Source organism: Hemibagrus wyckioides, linkage group LG03 (genome assembly GCF_019097595.1).
Source record: "Hemibagrus wyckioides isolate EC202008001 linkage group LG03, SWU_Hwy_1.0, whole genome shotgun sequence".
Classification (NCBI taxonomy): Eukaryota; Metazoa; Chordata; class Actinopteri; order Siluriformes; family Bagridae; genus Hemibagrus; species Hemibagrus wyckioides.
Genome location: NC_080712.1, coordinates 21,024,514 through 21,043,364, shown reverse-complemented (window position 1 = coordinate 21,043,364; position 18,851 = coordinate 21,024,514). Strand labels below are relative to the sequence as shown.

General features: G+C 38.9%; 3 protein-coding genes across 5 annotated transcripts; all 3 read right to left on the bottom strand.

The window, feature by feature from the left end:
• Positions 1-1,035: 1,035 nt before the first annotated feature.
• Positions 1,036-4,444, bottom strand: mrps26 (mitochondrial ribosomal protein S26). Its single transcript, XM_058385516.1, has 4 exons — positions 4,053-4,444; positions 1,612-1,758; positions 1,403-1,526; positions 1,036-1,314 (listed from the first exon to the last, which is right to left on the bottom strand). Exons 1-4 carry the CDS (start codon positions 4,271-4,273, stop codon positions 1,183-1,185), a joined length of 624 nt encoding a protein of 207 aa, XP_058241499.1. The 5' UTR covers positions 4,274-4,444; the 3' UTR covers positions 1,036-1,182.
• Positions 4,445-5,998: 1,554 nt separating this feature from the next.
• On the bottom strand, positions 5,999-9,230 carry neff2 (neuronal intermediate filament family member 2). The gene is made up of 3 exons (XM_058385484.1): positions 8,143-9,230; positions 7,427-7,551; positions 5,999-7,219 (listed from the first exon to the last, which is right to left on the bottom strand). The coding sequence occupies exons 1-3, from the start codon at positions 9,097-9,099 to the stop codon at positions 7,159-7,161; spliced, it is 1,143 nt and encodes a 380-aa protein (XP_058241467.1). The 5' UTR covers positions 9,100-9,230; the 3' UTR covers positions 5,999-7,158.
• A 1,481-nt stretch (positions 9,231-10,711) lies between these two features.
• On the bottom strand, positions 10,712-17,818 carry si:dkey-33c12.4 (uncharacterized protein LOC560112 homolog). Of its 3 annotated transcripts, none has more exons than XM_058385449.1 (18): positions 17,649-17,818; positions 17,069-17,209; positions 16,794-16,875; positions 16,094-16,281; positions 14,853-14,936; positions 14,685-14,753; positions 14,340-14,552; positions 14,089-14,238; positions 13,844-13,913; positions 13,669-13,759; positions 13,418-13,559; positions 13,221-13,325; positions 12,809-12,899; positions 12,570-12,693; positions 12,395-12,469; positions 12,075-12,177; positions 11,544-11,647; positions 10,713-11,356 (listed from the first exon to the last, which is right to left on the bottom strand). In XM_058385449.1, exons 3-18 carry the CDS (start codon positions 16,813-16,815, stop codon positions 11,242-11,244), a joined length of 1,746 nt encoding a protein of 581 aa, XP_058241432.1. In that variant the 5' UTR covers positions 16,816-16,875; positions 17,069-17,209; positions 17,649-17,818; the 3' UTR covers positions 10,713-11,241. The 3 variants fall into 3 exon arrangements, with proteins under 3 accessions (XP_058241435.1, XP_058241432.1, XP_058241431.1); XM_058385448.1 differs by having other exon boundaries at positions 17,166-17,209; XM_058385452.1 differs by lacking the exon at positions 16,794-16,875 and having other exon boundaries at positions 10,712-11,356; positions 17,166-17,209.
• Between the last annotated feature and the right edge of the window lie 1,033 nt (positions 17,819-18,851).

Genomic DNA, 18,851 nt, shown 5'->3' with positions numbered 1-18,851 from the left:
CTGTTCCAACATGACTGTACACCAGTGCACAAAGCAAGGTCCATAAAGACATGGATGAACAAGTCTGGTGTGGAGGAACTGCACAGAGTCCTGAAAGAACCCGAAAGAACACCTTGGGGATGAATTAGAGCAGAGACTGTGAGCCAGACCTTCTCGTCCAACATCAGTGTCTGACCTCACAACTAACTGCTGAAGCTGTTAGAGCTGCAAAGGGCAGGCCAACTCCATATGAAATTCATGTGCATGTAAAGGCAGATGTCCCAAAACTTTTGCCAATATAGTGTATAAAGGTTAAACTGCTATGAATTGCGTTGTATTATAAAAGAAGATTAGAATGAGCACATTTCAAAACATAAAATACATTACCTCACTTGCTTAACTTGGAAAAATCTGATTAAGGTTAGTTAGCTACAGTATAATTTTCTAGGTAATATTTATTAGTAGTTACATCAACACCCAGGGTTTGATCGATGAAAGTAAAAATCCTCCTCATGTCAGTGTCTTGTTACACCAAATGACACTGTGCCTGAACTGCATACACGTCACCATGTTGCTATGACACAGAGAGCTGAGTAATTGCTGACGTTTAGCAGCCATCATCTTGTAGTTAAGGGAATGCTGGCATTTATTAAGGTTAAGCCAAAACATTTGGAAAAACACTTGTAGTTAACTGCTGGTTATGTAGATGATAGAAAACAACTGAAACAGCCAACATATTGCATTTTTCAGAATTTAGCAGCACCTGTTATAATATAATGTTTAAAATTCTTCACAATCACGCTTTGGAGTCTTGGTCCTAAGAATTAATTAAAGGTAGTCTAAAATTGGACTTGCATCAGATGCAAACCTGGTTAAATGTAGTTTAGTTGTGTATATAGTGAAGACATGAGAGCGTGCAGTGAAGCGAGTCCTCAGGACCCCTCAGAAACAGATCCACATGCTGCAGCAGGGCTTCCAACTTCATTGGGGACATTTTAAAAAACTGAGTTCTTAACCACAATCATTTCCACACAAAATACATGACATAAATGTATATAACTGAAACACAATTAAACGTTTACTTAGGAAAACAAAGTAACATCTTTAAAGTGGACACTTAAAGTTACATAGGTTGGATAGAGCAAGGAAACAGACATGCATCATTTTCAGTCTCTTTAATCCTGATGTTTTGATCACTGTTTCTTATTGAAGCACAGTTCGTTTGACCACTTTTCCTTCTTTATTTATAGCAAAGTTGTAGCTTTTGGGGTTGTCTAATGCCTCCTCAATCCGCTGATCCAAATTTTCCAGTGTAATAAAGTTCTTTGCCTCTTCCTGAAAAAGAGATAAAGTAAATGTACGCGTGTTTCACATATTTGCATCATTTTCACATATTTGCATCTTATTTGTGTGATCTTCCCACCTGCAGCTGGAGGATTTCTTTCTGTTTTTCTTTTATGTAATTCTCAAGCTTTTGTTCACACAAAATCGCTGCCTCTTTCCTCCTCTGTTCAGCAGCCGCAGTCTCTGCCTGCACACGCAGCTCACTAGAGGGCACAATACACACGTTTAATTGCTGCTGAGAAAAGGTCGGTGCATGTTGTGATAGTGTTTTGAATTTATCTGTCTTACCGTATTTTTCGTAATCTGAGGTTTTCTGCATCATTCCAGGCCATTAATGATCTGTGTTCCTCAGCTTCCTGTTTGGCTCTCTCTTCTGCTAAAGAGCCAGTCTCTTCCTCATAGCGCTTCCTCAGCATTTCCTCTTTAAACTGTAACCTACACACGCAGATAGACAGTCATGAAATACCCTGAAAATATCTGTTGTTGTTTGGCCTTGTACTGAAGCACACGCAGAATTTCATCTTTACTTTAATCTATATCTAGATGAAGGAAATCATGGATGCCCATTTTTTTTCCAAAGACCATAAATAATTGGACACATTACAAAGCTTGATGAATTCATCTATTTGGTTACCCCAATTGAATGCTGAAGTAAATGCATAGTTGTATGACTATGCACAGTGTCTGTGATGTAGTGAATTAACGAATGAAGTATTACATTTATTGGCAGATGCTCTTTTCCAACGACGTACAAGTGTTTTGAATTCTCCATCAATGAATACATCGATAGCATGGTGTATCAGTAATATAACTAGTAACAATTCAAGAATTCTATCATTTAAAAAAAAAAAATAATTATGTCTTCATTTGTTAGTGACATGGTTTACTCGTTCAGATTGTTGTAATTTATTTATGAAAAAGGATTTTATAATACAAGACTATCACAACATGTTCAAAGAATTGTTTATGGATGCTGTTTTAAACATGTTATCATGTTTCGTTACAAATAGTACAATATATTTGTCAGTAAAGACTGTGCAAAAGTTTTGGGAAAAGCAGTGCTGTTGCGTTGTTCCAACCATAATCAGTATTGACAGGTTTAGTATTTGCTTGAATATTTTAAATACCGACTGTCTAAAATCAGACTAGGTGCTGAGTATCTTCCCTGGTGATACCCTGCCATTTTAAATGTTTCTTTTCAACTAAAATGTACTGAAACAGAGAGCTAAAATATAAAAGTATCACCAGAAACCCAGCCTTGAAGTATTCCTCCGAATGCCTTTATTGGAAGAGGTTGCAGTAGAAGGCCCTGGCACTGCCCAGCATCCCCTTGGTTGATGACACTACCTGGGCACTGTTTTAATGCCTTCAATATAAGACCCCTGCTGTCAACGTCTCACACTACTGAAAAAAAATAGCTCTTGCTTGCTGGCCGGTACAAAATAAATATTGGCCTTTACATCAGAGTGGGCTTGGAGAGCCTTGCTAGCCACCCTGAGTCGCCCGCAATCTCCATCTTACCAGGCCGCAGCAGCACCCAGTCCCAGCTGAAGTACCTCAGTTTACTTTCTTTCTATAAAGTACATTGTAATGAGTATGAACCAGGGAATGATTATGAACACAGAAGAGGATGATAAAGATGGAACAGCTACTGTGTGCCAACGATCACAGCACATCCAATGTTCTGCATTCTCCAAGCAGGCAGCAAAAGGGTACAGAACTATTATTACTAGCACCACAAGATTTAGATTCTAACCCCAAGGAATCAGACAGTTCAATAATCGCATTAGGAACACTTACAACATGAGCATGTGTGTTCTGACCTCAACCCTACAGAACACCTTTGGGATGAATTAGAGCGGAGACTGCGAGCCGGACCTTCTCGTCCAACACCAGTGTCTGACCTCACAAATGCGCTTCTAGTGGAATGGTCAAAAATTCCCATAAACACACTCCTAAATCTGTTGGAAAGCCCTCCCAGAAGATTTGAAGCTGTTATAGCTGCAAAGGGCAGGCCAACTCCATATTACATTCATGTGCATGTAAATGCAGCTGTCCCAGTTTTTACCTGGCTCGCAGTCTCCAATCGAATTCACCCCAAAAGTGTTCTATCGGCTTGAGGTTAGGACATTCAAGTTCCTCCACACCAAACTCCCTCATCCATGTCTTTATGGACCTTGCTTTGTGCACTGGTGTACAGTCATGTTGGAACAGGAAGGGGTCATCCCCAAATTGGTCCCACAAAGTTGGGAGCATGAAATTGTCTGGGCATGCTGAAGCATTAAGAGTTCCTTTCACTGGAACTAAGGGGCCAAGCTCAACCCCTGAAAAATAACCCCTGGTTCAGTGATTTGGAGGGGTGTCCCAAAACTTTCTGCAATATAGTGCATGTGTGTGTGTAGTATGTACGTCTTCTGAGGATGCTCTATTTAAAAAAAAAAAAAAAAGTAAAAATCTAAGAATGATTTAAGGTTTTATATTGTCTTTGGGTTCTGAATTATGTCTAGTTTTGAGGAACAACATGCAAGTTAATAATTTGTGCTGTGCTTGTTATACACAAGATAATGAAATACTTCAAATCAGATTTCTATAGACAAACAGACTGACAGCTTAAAAAATGATGGATTCACAAAAAGAAACAAAACCTATGACCAAAGTAGTTGATCTTGTGGCACTCTGTGAGTGAGGTGTGGTGTGTGTTCAGCATGCTGCTGTGTGTCAGTCTTTACCTAAGCGCCCTCATGATGAGGTTGTACTCAGTGTAGCGCTCCTTCAGCACCACCATCTCCACAGGGTCCACCGGGGGCGGGGTCTTGATTCGGCCCGCTTTGGACTTGGCTTTCGGGTCAGTGCGGGACTTCCTGCCCCGCACACTCTCCACCACAACACCAAACCGAGGGGACAGCACGAAAGACACCGGAATACGGCTCCGTACTACAGCTGAAAACATTTTATACTCTTATGTCTGTTGGATTAAAAACCGCTAACGTGGTGCATGAGGTCAGACCCGAATATAAACAGAGCTATTACTACAATCAGCGCGGCTCTGTAACATTGAACCTGTGACAAGAGGTCGCCATGCTCGAGACCTTTCACAGAGGAAATGCTTTCTCTTCTTCTTCTTCTTCTTCTGACTGAGCAGGAGTGATGTAGTGCCTTCTAATGGTCATATATAAAACTGCAAGATGCACCAAAAAATGCTGCATTTCATACGTCCGTTGCCAATAAACTAAACATAATCCACTGAGAATCACAGCATAAGCATTTAGGGGGGATCATTGCTTGATTGCATTTACACACGCTCTTGATGAAGAGAAAATATCATTAATGATGCTGAGCAGTGGGTTTGACAGGGCTGCAGTGCTGCTTCTTGATGTTAATGATCCAAATGCATGGGAGGAAATCGGTTAACAGAATACATAAAGGTAAACCTTCGTAATGAAACGCAACAACAATTTTTAATTTTAAGGTATTGTAATACACAGATCAGGCATAAAATTATGACCACCTGCCTAATATTGTGTTGGTCCCCTTTTGCTGCCAAAACAGCCCTGACCCATCGAGGCATGGACTCCACTAGATCCCTGAAGGTGTGCTGTGGTATCTGACACCAAGATGTTAGCAGCAGATCCTTTAAGTCCTGTAAGTTGTGAGGTGGGGCCTCCATGGATCGGACTTGTTTGTTCAGCACATCCCACAGATGCTCATCTGGATTGAGAGCTGGGGAATTTGGAGGCCAGGTCAACACCTCAACCTCGTTGTGCTCATCAAACCATTCCTGAAGCATTTTTGCTTCATGGCACAACACATTATCCAACTGAAAGAGGCCACAGCCATGAGGGAATACCATTTCATTTAAAAAGGGTGTACATGGTCAGGTAGGTGGTACAGATCGGCTTTTGCTCCCCAAGTGCATCAGTGAGCCTTGGCCGCCCATGACCCTGTCACCAGTTCACCACTGTTCCTTCCTTGGCCCACTTTTGATAGATACTGACCACTGCAGACCGGGAACACCCCACAAGAGCTGCAGTTTTGGAGATGCTCTGATCCAGTCATCTAGCCATCACAATTTGGCCCTTGTCAAACTCAAATCCTTACACTTGCCCACTTTTCCTGCTTCTAACACATCAACTTTGAGGACAAAATGTTCACTTGCTGCCTAATATATCCCACCCACTAACAGGTGCCATGATGAGGAGATATCCACTTCATGATGACTGTTATCCACTCCACCTGTCAGTGCTCATAATGTTATGCCTGATCAATGTATATGGTTGTTTTTAATTCTTAATTATACAGACACCTGCATGATTCTTTTTAGGAGGATTGTCTGTGATCCATAATTATTTGTAGCTATTAGATACCCGTTAAAACCAGGCTATACATGTATAAATATTCCTATACCCTGAATACAGGTTATACATATTTAAGTCTTAAATCATCTTCTTATATCATCAGGATAAATATTCTATATACTTCTATTCAAACTCATCAGTGCTAAATATGTTAGGAGAGGGTGTGTGGGATGACATGCACAGTACAAATATAATATAATTAAAATAATGACATATATAATTATTTGAATGACACTCTTGAAACAATTATTGAGAAATTTTGCAGTATAATTTTTCAGTTAAAAAAATGTCAGTAAAAAAAAAATACATACGCTGTACAATGAGTTTTGTATTTGTTTTATTCAGTAGGTATTGTTTTTAGGAGCAGAGGTACAGACTACAGCACAGACGATACTGATGCCGGTTACTTCTCTGCTAGTTGTTTGACCCACTAGCAATTAACTTAGTTTCACATTGATGGGCAGATGTAACAGAAGCATATGAAAGCACACAGATTCACTACTGTAGTGTCTGATAAGGATAAACACAATTATTCTAGCTAATGATTCTTCAGTAACAATGTTTGACATTTCTAGTCAAGATATTTCTATTAAGTAAAATACTTTTCTATTACTGAAGCAACCACTGCTCACAATATTAGTATGAAGACTAAAAGTTATCTAGAAATGTGAACAATAAGCAAATGAGGTGCTGCAGCTCTGAATGGCTTGACAAACCATTCAGTTTTGCTTACTTACTACACTTAGAGTCGCTGTGTAGAGTAACATCCTGTTGGTGAATTTTGGGTCAAAACTAAGTCACTACCTCAGTACTTTTCTACCTAATGCAAGACTGGTTTAGAAAAGAATCCACTTTCACAAACGACTGGTTAATAGTTTGTACAGAAGGGACTTGATCACCAGTCATGATTGGCACTTGGAGAAGAACTGAGGAGTGACAATTCACCAACATGAGGATATTAAACTCTGACTGGGCAAGTGCTGAACTTCATGTTCTCTCCATGGTGGCCTTGTTTCATTTAGTGTGAAGAAGAAGGGGGAAGATCCTGGTTTACCTCTTGTGTGACACAAGGGCTCATTTATCTTTAAATTAGTGATGCTGGTAATGGGAATATATGGTTAGGTGTCATAATGTGGGTTTAGGTCTTAGTTTAGGAGCAACATAGTTTGGGGTTTGGACAATTAGGATTAAAGTTGGAGTGGCTGCAGACATTCTTTCCAGCCAAAAAGGGTCATACCTAAACATACCTATTTAATCCAGCTTAACTGATATGAAAATCTTACAGTCACATTGGCTCTTTGTAGACAAAATTGGAGACCCCTGGGTTAAGGGGCAAGCATTATCCAATACGTTTACATATTCTATGAGGCTAGAACAGTGTGTTAAACGTCAAGAGTTGCATGGTTTGATGTGAATAAAGGATCAGCATCGATGGGTTATGGTTGATGGAAATTTTGAAAGGGTATTAATAGGTTAGGGTTTACGCCAGAACAGGCACAGAGCAGTATGTCAGCCGAATCTCCTCCCCCTCAAGCAGCTGCCTGCATGAACAAAAGTACAGAATAAAATCAGAAAGGGCACAGCATGGAAGACTAAAGGGCTTTTCTGTAAGAGTAATTCAGTACTGGGGTTAGATTCTTTTTTTCTACATTATCTACATTACTATTCAAACATTAAAAATTAAATTAAATTATATGACTGATTTATTAGTGCTATTAATATGGGAGGCTGTGGGAGTATTGTGTTACTTGTATGCTGCAATTTCAATGTCCAGGGCCATCTTTACGTTCAACAGATCTTGGTATTCCTTCAAGTAGCGTGACATCTCCTCTTTAGCCTCAGCAATATCCCTCTCCAGATGACTTATCCTCCCCTGCAGAGCAAACAAAAAAATGCTGCAGAGCAAAGACCATCCATACACAAACATGCAGGCAGTCAAATATGCAACAAAATGCTCGTGTTCTGGTGCTGGAATTGTTTTAAAGGTCTGTGATAGTTTTCAAAAAAATCTCTCTCTCCTCTCTCTCATAGACATATATATCATACATACATAAATAGAGAGAGACAGAGAGAGAGACAGAGAGAGAGAGAGAGAGAGAGAGAGAGAGAGAGAGAGAGAAAATGACATTTACAGTCCGTGTAGTGTTGGTAAAGTAATTCGGTCATCTATCAGCAGTAAGTTAGCAGTAAGAATGAGTCAGCAGTCTGCCTCAGGATCTATGCACAATGCACTACCTTTTTTTGGGTAATATATTGTGGCAGAAAGAAAGATTTGTGTTAACAAGTGCTTTAATTGTGAGAAGTATCAATATTGCTCTTCTACACATAGCTCTATGCTTTTCTACTGTTCCGTTATACCACTTCTGTCTGAATCACCAAAATATTTTTGGTGGAGAAGAACTGTAGTAACGGTATAATGTGTTAGTCAGTATAGAATGACCTCAGCCAGTGATTTGTAAAGTACCTGATACTTGGCAACCTCCTCACTCTGTGTCTCCTCTAGTTCTCTGAGCTGAGCATTAAGCGAGTTGATAACACTCTTCAGAGTTTCAACCTCAGTGGAGCAAGCCAGCAGCAGCTGACGGTGCTTGGCCGTTTCCTCGCGCACCAAGCGCACAGCCTCCTGCTGCTTATCGGTTACTTGTGCCACATTGGCCACCTTTCCCTGGTACCAGGTTTCGGCGGTTTGCATGTTGCGCCTGGCCAGGCTCTCATACTGTGCACGGATCTCTCTCAGGGCGGCTGAGAGGTCTGGTCTGCTCACATCTGGCTCTGTGATGAGACTGGACACCTGCAGCTGCACCTTCAACCCCTCCCGCTCTTCTGCGAACACCTGCTTCAGAAAGGCCAACTCCTGCGCCAAAGAATTCACTTTCACCTCGGCATCACAGGTCAACATTGCTGTCCTGTCTGCCTCGTCTCTTGCATGCTGCAGCTCATCCTCAGCCCTCTCACGCTGTCGGACCTCCTCCTGCCAGCGCTTTTCCAGTTGCTCCTGCTCCACTCGCAGCTTGTCTCTGCGCACCTCTGTGTGCTCCTTGTCCTGAGTCTCATGGTGCAGCTGCTGGCGGAGATCCTGTGCCTCTTGCCTATACAGCTGCTGCAGCCGAGATGGCTGAGTCTGCATTCCCTGCAGGGCTTCCAGCTGCACCATGAGCATCCGATTCTGCTGCTCCAAACGACGCACCTTCTCGATGTAGGAGGCAAAGCGGTCATTCAGCCCCACTAACTCTTCTCTTTCCTGAGCTCTCAGTCCCACCAGCTCTGCACATACCACACTCAGCTCATTTGGCTCCCAGCAGCGCAAAGGCTCGGACTTCAGCAGCCGTCGTGAGGGAGTGAAGGACATCTGGGAGAGGCGGTAGGGGCTGGAATGGTTGTCCCAGCGCCGGATCAGTGAGGAGGAGGAAATTAAACTCATGATGATGAATTTTTAAGTTGCGTTTTTTTATATTAACGTGGAGATTTTTTGACAAAGTTTTCCTTCTAGGTCCCCCTTGTTCTGCACACCATCGGTGGAGATGAACCGGCACTGCACCAGTTCAGAAATACTGCGTGCAGCAGGCTTTATATGGGACACACAAGCAGGCACTCACAGACACACACACAGCATCTTCTCAGCCTCAGCCAATAAGGTGCTCAGCAGCGGTGGAGGTTGGTCTTATGTTTCACACAGATAAGCATGAGGAGAGAGAGCAGGGTTCTCATTATCATCTCTCACAATGTAATAGAGGACACAGAAAAGGAAAGCAGTATCTAAGATATAACAACATAAAAGACGACAACGACAACCTATGTTTGCAATTATGTGCAGTGTATGTAAATAAATATTCTATAAATTTTACCCATAGAGTAGAGGTGTCAGTATGTTATCTTTTGTAGGTTAACTAGAAATGTGCCAACAGTGTTGCTTAAGTTCTGGGGACATGGCAGCACGAAGGATCAGTGGGCAGTTTGGCCAGTTTTCTCTCCTTTGTCCTTCCCCACAACTCTGACCAAGATAATGGGTTTACTGAAGTGAATAAGTGAATACTGACATTTCAGGCCTCTAAGCCTACTTTTATGGAAATGGTTAATCAATGGTTAATGCTTTGACCTATTGATAAGGTCATGACTTCAAATCCCAGTAGTGCTAAGCTGCCATGGTTGTGTCCATGAGCAAGACCCTTACCTGCTCAATTCTATCTTGTCTCCATAATAAATCAATTTGAATATTCAGGTAAATGCAAATAGCACATTTAGAATTGATATCTTCTCAGTGAAAGACTGCCAGTTGTTCATTTCTTCCTTCATCACATATTACACAGCTCTGGAGAAAGAACAACCTGCTTCAAATATAGCCTTTTGGACATGTCATTAAAGTTTAAACTGTCTATTAACAGTAAGTGACAGTGCCAATTTCAGCCTCACATTTAAGACATGTAGGTGAGAAAGAGGAGTTAAAAGTGTGTCTATGATTAGGGGATAAATCTGAACTTTGTATTCTCTTTAACTCTATTGCATTTACATAATTACTTGATAGTTTTAGCATGATTCTAAACCTCCTCCCAAGTTTCATAATTGATAATTTCCTTTCCCAAGTTTTCCTGGTACCTTGTGTGTATACACTGGCCTAACACATGATTAAGGAGACTAATTGATACTCTTGCACATGTCTGGAAAATATTTTTTCCCCCAGTACATTTAGTTAAAAGATATTAACTATATACTTGTCTAATGTTAGCTAAGGCATGATAGATTTCCAGGGTGTTAGGTGAGAATTAACTCTGAATTAATCCAGCATTAAACATGCACATAAAGAGCCTTGCGGAACAGCAGGGAGGATCTTTATGAAATTTTCACATATTTTACCAAAAACATACTAGAAAACTGTTATTTCAAATTTATTGTACCTTTTACAGCAAACAGCTAAAATGCAATGGAAAACAGAAATGAGCACAAAACTGATATAAGTAATAAAGGAACATTAGGTTGATTGTGTCATGAGAAAAATGATCACACAGAGACAACTTGATTACAACCATTTACTTGCACAGAATGTAATGAATACAACCATAAAGACAAGTTTTAAAAAATTATAAGAGAAGGGCACAGAAAACCATATTGTAATGTTTCTTACATTTTATTTTTTTTTAAAAAGTGTCCAGTTGAATAGTAATAAGCCTCCTGAAAGTTCTGATAATCAAGAAAATAAAATAAGTTTTGAAATGCAAGGAAAATAGCTAAAATTTTCTACTTAAGATAAACCAATTCCCAATACTTTCTGGTTTCAGATAGAAAAGTAATACAAATCTTTTTTATAGAAATAATGGTTTTAGTTATCCAGGATTCTAACAGCAAATGAAGAACATAATTAACCTTTCTAGTGAAGCTCATTTGTTTAAAAAAAAAAACAAAAAAAAACAAAGAAAAACCATATTCCAGCCAGTTAATCGTCTTTGAGTGATTATAACTTGGCATATATTGCTATGTATTTAGTGAGCTGACAATGATCATTAATAAATGTGACATGAGAAACATCTGGAATCTGCTCTTGCACTGTTAGCAATTCTATGTCTTCCTATCATTTAACTTTTGGGCGATCAATGCCCTTGTGTTCTGGTACATGTCTGTATTGGCACCGATTATTCTTGATACAACCTGTTGTCCTCCAGAAATAGCACTCATCAGGAAACTTACTGCACAAATGAGAAAGAAATCATTAGAGAACAAAATATTTTACACAACACAGACATGTAACAAATACTTGCAGAGACATCAAACAATAAATGAACTGAATTCATTACCAAGAAATAAATGTAAATTTATACCATTCCATAAGCTCTGACATAAAATGATGAATCGTGATAAAACGTGTTCACTTACGTTACTTTTCCTGCATCTGTTGTTGCAGTCTTGGATACACCTAGATGTGTGTGGATTCTGTCAGGGTACCGAACTGCAAGACAAGTCCCTGCTATACGAAAGCCCTAAAATAGACATACACATATAATCAAACAAGTCAGACACACCAGTCAAGATCTGCAGCACCATGCTGAGAGGACATCTTTCAGGTAAGTCAGCAGCTTTAAGCTTCAACAGCAGTTGGATTTATAGCTTAGTTCTCCAGAGGAAATTGGTGGCTCCCATACAAAGTACATAAAACCCTCACATATACAAAATCGACACTGTCTGAATCTTTAATTAACTGGGGACATTAATTGGGAATTGTACCTATCTTCAAACATGAGAAATATTTCTTTTTAATTACTAGCTTGCTCATTACATTGACTTCTAAAGCTGTTCTTTAACCTGTAATGTAAATGCAGGTCCCTGTACATGCCAGTTGTTTTGAGACTTTATATGGTAGAAACATATAGAATCACTCCAAAAACAAAAATACAAGAAAATACTTACATGCATTACGTTGATGGCTCTCTCACAGTCCTCTTTGTTGGTGTAGTTAATAAAAGCACATCGTCTTGCTGACAATAATCTTACACTATGGACTGGCCCAAAACTATACAAAAATAAACAAAAAGTACAGTAAATTATCTCCACTAATGTTACCACCGACAAATTCTTTCACTATTTTTTCTTAATAATTCCCTCAACAAAATACATTCTACTTTACAGTAATCACAGATTTCTGGCAGGTAAAAAAAAACATTTTGCATCCAAATAGCAAATATAAACTAGAAAACGTTGGCCAGTGTGTATGAGATTATGACACTTACTTGCTGAAGAGCTCATGAAGTTTTAATTCTGTTATAGCAGGCACAAGATCCCCAACCCAGACTGGAAACAGCTCTCTGCCAGTCAAAGCACACACACAGACACAGCTCAGAATCTTCACAGATAAAGCCAAAGTGGATCACCGACAAGCGTTACTCTAAAAGAGTTGTCTCTTACGGGGTAGGCGATACAGCTGTGTTGACTTTAGGTGGGTTCTGGGAGACTGTTCGGAGTGGGACTTTCACAGGTTGAGGACTTCTCTCTGGAAAAACTCTTACTTCTTCAGCGGTTGATATATTACCTTTAGGCAAAGAAAATGTGGCAAGAAAAAAAAGCCTTTAGTTTAAATAATCAATAGGTTTGTAAAATATATTATTTCAGGGAACAACAGTGAGTTTAAACAGAATGGGCATTACCATGTAAACCAGAGAGTGCTTCTAAAGCCTTTTCTACTGTTCCGTGTATAATCAGAGCATTTGAACTTTGCTCTCTAGTGTATCCCATATCCTGTAGATAATATCAAACAAAAGACACTTTATCAAAATAGTACTGGCAGACACGTAGAGGGCAAGCACAAAAGACGTATATTAATTTGGTCACTATTAAGTTACACAAAAAAAGTTAAGTTTATGGTATTAAGTTAATATTTTAATAATCAGTAAAACATTTGTAATCAAAACTATTATATTTGAGCCCACTGATCACCAGGTTTTGCTAATGGAAATTCACTAAGCCTTCGGACATCAATTATTTTCAATCAAAACCATGCAGCAAACAATTCACACTGCACATTTATTAACTAAAAGAACTGCACCCAGTGTTACTCACCATTAACTGCATTATCTGTACCCTCATGAGCTCTTGAGCAGCATCAGTACAGGAGCTGTCAAGCTTTAAAACTTCCTTATAGGTCAAACAAGCCTCATAGTATCTCTAAGAGGAAAAAAGACATTAGCTACAGCATGTGAAGGGGTAAATCTTAAAAAGTTTCTATGCAAATTGTCAGTTGTCAAGATATAATTTACCTTAAGCCCAACTAATGCTTTCCCTTTTCTGTAGAGTCCTTTAATCCACGAGGGGTTCAGTGAAAGAGCAATATCGGCATCTATTAAAGCCTTCTCGTATTGTTGCATTTTCTCATAACAGAAGGAGCGATTTCCAAACAACCTGTCAACCAGAGCAACAAAAGGTTTATCTTTAGTTTTTGGAAATGCCACTAAACATCTGGAAGTGTGTGTGTGTGTGTGTTAATACTCAAATTCAAGAAGTTACTTACTTAGCTTCTTGGGGATTGTGCTTTATAGCATCAGTAAAATACTTCACAGCCATATCCAAATTTCCTGTTTGAGCATATTTATTCCCCAACACTGTAAAAAATTAAAATGGGTCACTAAACATATTTTTTAAAAAAGAAAATCTGAACAGACACATTTTCAGGAAAATACACACACCTGCCAGCTCCATGCTCTTTGTAACATTGTCCTTTACTGGTTCCTCTGATGCCTCCTTTTCTTTAACATTCTGTGGATAGACACGGTTTATAAAACTGCATAGCGCTCACTTAAAAGTGTCATAAGTTGACTAGTGTGTATCTGACTGAGAAAACTGAGTAACTGTATTACAAAAGCTATTAAAGTAAAAAAATAAATAAATAAAAGTAAAAAAGTGGAATTTTCTGAAAAGTTCTTTTACAAACCTCAGTCTGAGGATCTCTTTTTTGTGCTGTTCCATGCTTCTTAACGTTTCCAACTTTTTTCCAGTCTTTCCTATCAGATTTAGGTTTCTGCTCAAGTTTGCGTTTTGCGATGGCTGCAGCATTGGTCACAAAGCAGCTGCTCATATCAAGCTATTGATAAACATACATTGCAGATTATGATTGTTAGATACATGTGCAGGTGCTACACAAACTCTTGCAAAAGGAGACACAGAAGCAGAAAACAAGCCAACCTCCAGTTCATCAACTAAACTATCTTTATCATTATCATCGTCGTCATCGTCATCATCTAAATCATCACAGCTGTCACTGCTCTCTGTAGCTACTGAATTGCACTGTGGGCCAGGGTCAGGAGGTACACTGTTATTTGTTTTCTTCTTATTTTCACACTCTCTTTCTGTTGGTTTAGATTTAACTGAAGCTGGAGCAGCAGCAGCACCAGTATCCTATGGGAAGAAAACGCAAGTGAGACACTATGTAGTACAAACAAAATTTTACATACACATACTGTAAAAGATACAGCCTTAATAAAAGCACTAATAGATGAGAAACACTGGTTGGGTACTAATCTTGCATACCTGTTTGGCACCATCTTTATTCCCGTTTTCCTTTTCTAATTTTTCTAACCGACGTCTTTCTCGCTGCCTCTGTAGTATACCAGAAAGAGTAACTTGTAACTCAACTAAACATTTTCAATCCCCTCACTGAAATTATGATGCATTGTAAGTGTGTAATGTTTACATTACCATTTTCTTCTGTTTTTTCTTTTCTGCTTTTATCTTAAGTTTTTCCTCTTCAGCTAGAAGTTCTTTAGCAATTTTTGCAGCCTCCTAAAAAGGGCATAAAATATTCTTTAAACAGAAATCAATACTTTCAAAGACAAGGACTTTGGGGTGTCAAAAATTAGACTTAATTTAAAAAAACAGCAAAGCCAACATGTCTGCAGATCATCTGAATTAATACAGTTGTGAGCCAGCCTTTTATACAGTTTTGAGATGACTGCACCTTTTTTCCTTTCGATCACACCTTGGTCTTTTGACCACAATTACTTTCCCATTTACACCGAGCAGGCATAACATTATGACCACCTGCCTAATATTCTGTTGGTCCCCCTTTTGAGCCAAAACAGCCCTGACCCATCATGCACTGTGTATTCTGACACCTTTCTATCAGAATCAGCATTAACTTCTTCAGCAATGTGAGCAACAGTAACTTGTCTGTTGGATCGGATCACACGAGCCAGCCTTTGCTCCTGAAGTGCACCAATGTGCCTTGGCCGCCCAACCACTGTTCCTTCCTTGGACCACTTTTGATAGATACTGACCACTGCAGACCGGGAACACCCCACAAGAGCTGCAGTTTTGGAGATGCTCCAGTCGTCTAGCCATCGCAATTTGGCCCTTCGTCAAACTCGCTCAAATCCTTACGCTTGCCCATTTTTCCTGCTTCTAACATCAGCTCTGAGGACAAAATGTTCACTTGCTGCCTAATATATCCCACCCACTAACAGGTGCCATGATGAGATGATAATCAGTGTTTTTCACTTCAACTCTCACTGCTCATAATGTTATGTCTGATCGGCGAATTCTCTTATTTAATAATTGTGGCAAAAGCTAAGTCAGTTCATTTTTTTTTTAAAATAACTTAATTCCTAAACGATGACTAGCACGGGTTTGACGTAATCATCTTTTCATTCTCACATGCTTAAATAAGGACTTAATTTCTTAATGTTTGTTTCATATTTTATCACAAGTTCAAATGTTCACATGGAATTTTACACTGAGTATATTGCATCAACATATCCCTTGTGATTCAGACACATTTTTAGGCTTTGCTGATTAAAAAACTTGCTTTTCAGCCTTGATGAAACACACTAATCACACTCAAGTCAAATTCTGGGTATGATAACGATCAGGTTAACTACATTCATTGTGTAACGATAAGTATTCTATTCAAGGCATGCAGTAATAATCAAAACTGCACTTACCTCAGGTGTGGCGCGTTTGGTTGTTTTATAACACTTTATTGCAGGCAGCTGTTTGGAAACCCCTTTATCTAGAAAGTGTTCAGTAAAGCCACAATATCTATTGTTTTGACTGCCAAATTCATCGTCGTCATCATCATCATCATCAGTCAAATCCTCATAACTGTACATTTGATCTGGGTAATCAAGCCCTGAAAGACAAAACATTAGTAGGATGAAAAACCTAAAGTCCCTAAAGTCAAATCCATCTCATGATTGAGCAAACCCAGTTGTATGGTTACAGATATTAGAAAAAATGTAGATGTTCTACATTTATCTTATCTATGGAGCTGCTTCAAACACACACATAAGGTGGGAGTCTAGACTATGTGACCTTGAGGCCCTGATCCAAGATAGAGTCGCTGTAGTGAGATCAACTAGAAAAATAACACTTTTGTTTAATTATTATTAATTATTTCAAGAGCCTTACAGCCTATGGTCTATTATGTGAACCTTATGATATTCAAACACCCACCCGCCATTTGTTTTATAATTCATATTTACATTAAAATTACACAGTACATTCAGTAATCACAGATTTTCTGACTATTCTAAAGCTGTGAACAACCAGACCTACAGTCAAAATCAGTACAACTCTGATAGTTTTGGACTGGTCAAAATAAAGGACAATAAAGCATAACTGTGAAAGACTATTAAAGCTTACCGATTCCACAACCATATGCCATGGAATTAACTAGAAATTCGTATTGTGTATGTCTCCCATTGATTATGTCGACCACAGCTTCCTATAAAATTAAACAGGTATCAGTCAATTCATTTTCAATGGACTCCTGGTATAACCAAGTGCTGTTTTCTTCGCGACCCCTGCTTTAACCGCCCGTTCATTTTCAATAGACCAATCATCAATCATCAAGAAATAGAACAGAAACAAAAACATGGAAATAGAAACAAAGGATTATTTAACATTTTAACAAATACCTTTTTGTTCGGACTTCAGGTAAAGTCCCTATTTATGTGAGGAAACCTTATTAAAACAGGTAACTAACACTGTGAGAGGTTAACAGGAAACACTCACGTGGGTCTGCATCAGTCGTGCGTTATCAAGCATGCGGAAGTAACCTGAGAAAACAAAGGACTAGAAATAAGACATACGAAAACCACACACTAAAACCATCGTGTTTTGACAAGTCATAGTGCTATAAATAACCGCTTAATTAACTAGTCTAACGTGTTAGCGCGTACTGCGCAAGACCTTTTCTTTTGTGTAGCTAACAAGCTAACCTATGTGTTGGCTAGGGGAACATATAACTAGCTTGCTAGAAAATGTTCTTAATTACAAAGTAAACACAATAAACGAATATAATAATAATAATAATAATAATAATAATAATAATATTACACATCATTGACTTCTGAAATATTTTAAAAGCTATAGGCAGCACGGCGTGATGATGCTATCTCCTCTTGCCGACCCACTCAGTTCGCTAGCTAGCTAAAGTTTGGGAAAAACTCATAGTCTGTGTGATCATGTGCCGACGGCAAAATAATTGGTACTTACCAGGAGCGTATCCCATACGTTTAGACATTTTGTAGCGTATATATTTACAGATTTGTACTAAATCTATTATTTAACTATTCATAAACCAAGTGTTTTCTTCATTCTGGCATTATCAGCGAGTTGCACACAGCTCTTACTGCCACCTCACAACTTAACCTAAAACCTCCACACTGCGCATGCGCACTGTTTCACTCTGCCAATATGCCTCATAACATCCTCTTTTAGCCTGTTAGACTTTTAGCTGGACCAAACAATACTACATTATACTACTTATTATTATTATTATTATTATTATCGGTGTTGTTGTTGTTGTGAGATAATCATGCCATGCATTCACTTTATTAAAAACACCACTAATACTGGGTAGGGACTCACTTTGCTCTAAAAACCAGCCTCAGTTCTTCATAGATTTCACAACATGTTGAAAACATTGCTTTAGAATTCTGGTCCATGTTGACACGATTGTATCACACAATTCCTACGCAATTTTCAGGAGTACTTTCATGCTGTGAATCTCCAATTCTACAGCATCCCAAAGGTGTTTAACTAGATTCAGATTTGGTGACTGAGAAGGCCACTGAAGAACTCTGAACTCATTTTTTTTGTGAAAACAGACAGAAAGGAACACAAAGCTTTATATTTGTGACATGGTGAATTATCACACAGGAATTTGCCATTAAAATATGAGTAGATTGTGGTCATAAAAAAGGATGCACATGGTCAGCAACAGTACTCAAATGGGCTGTCTCATTCAACAATGATTGACTGTCAAACCATTACACCACTTCCACCAGCCTGGACTGTTGATACAAGGCAGATTGGCTCTATGAGTTCATGAATTTATGTTGGTTGAACCAAATTCTGACCCTACCGTCTGTGTGCATCAGTAGAAATTTTAATAGTTAGTCCAGCTTTGGATGGTTGATGTGAACATTACCTGCATGATTTTATACATTGCACTACTGCCACACAAATGGCTGATTGCATAATTGCATGAATGTCTACATGTATACAATGTGTACATGTATTCCTAATGAAATCGCTGGTGAGTGTACACTGACATAAATAATGACCATTATCGGAGACCTCTGAGTACTCTACTAAGCTAGTGATATTTTTTCACCATAAGTCCGTATATTAAATCACCATTTTAACCATACATACATTCAGATAAACTAGACTGCATTTTCTGCTTGAAAGAAT

What these genes read in the sequence shown, in the direction of transcription:
- mrps26 (XM_058385516.1), bottom strand. Translation starts at nt 4,273, where the DNA reads ATGTTTTCAGCTGTAGTACGGAGCCGTATTCCGGTGTCTTTCGTGCTG. An exon ending in CTCAGATTACGAAAAATACG is followed by an intron (nt 1,527 to 1,611) that starts GTAAGACAGATA and finishes TGTGCCCTCTAG; the next exon opens with TGAGCTGCGTGTGCAGGCAG. An exon ending in AAGAAATCCTCCAGCTGCAG is followed by an intron (nt 1,315 to 1,402) that starts GTGGGAAGATCA and finishes TCTCTTTTTCAG; the next exon opens with GAAGAGGCAAAGAACTTTAT.
- neff2 (XM_058385484.1), bottom strand. Translation starts at nt 9,099, where the DNA reads ATGAGTTTAATTTCCTCCTCCTCACTGATCCGGCGCTGGGACAACCAT. An exon ending in AGGAGGTTGCCAAGTATCAG is followed by an intron (nt 7,552 to 8,142) that starts GTACTTTACAAA and finishes TTTGCTCTGCAG; the next exon opens with GGGAGGATAAGTCATCTGGA. An exon ending in ATTGAAATTGCAGCATACAA is followed by an intron (nt 7,220 to 7,426) that starts GTAACACAATAC and finishes TTGTTCATGCAG; the next exon opens with GCAGCTGCTTGAGGGGGAGG.
- si:dkey-33c12.4 (XM_058385448.1), bottom strand. Translation starts at nt 17,676, where the DNA reads ATGTCTAAACGTATGGGATACGCTCCTG. An exon ending in ACGTATGGGATACGCTCCTG is followed by an intron (nt 17,210 to 17,648) that starts GTAAGTACCAAT and finishes TTGTTTTCTCAG; the next exon opens with GTTACTTCCGCATGCTTGAT. An exon ending in ATAAAGATGGTGCCAAACAG is followed by an intron (nt 14,553 to 14,684) that starts GTATGCAAGATT and finishes TTCTTCCCATAG; the next exon opens with GATACTGGTGCTGCTGCTGC.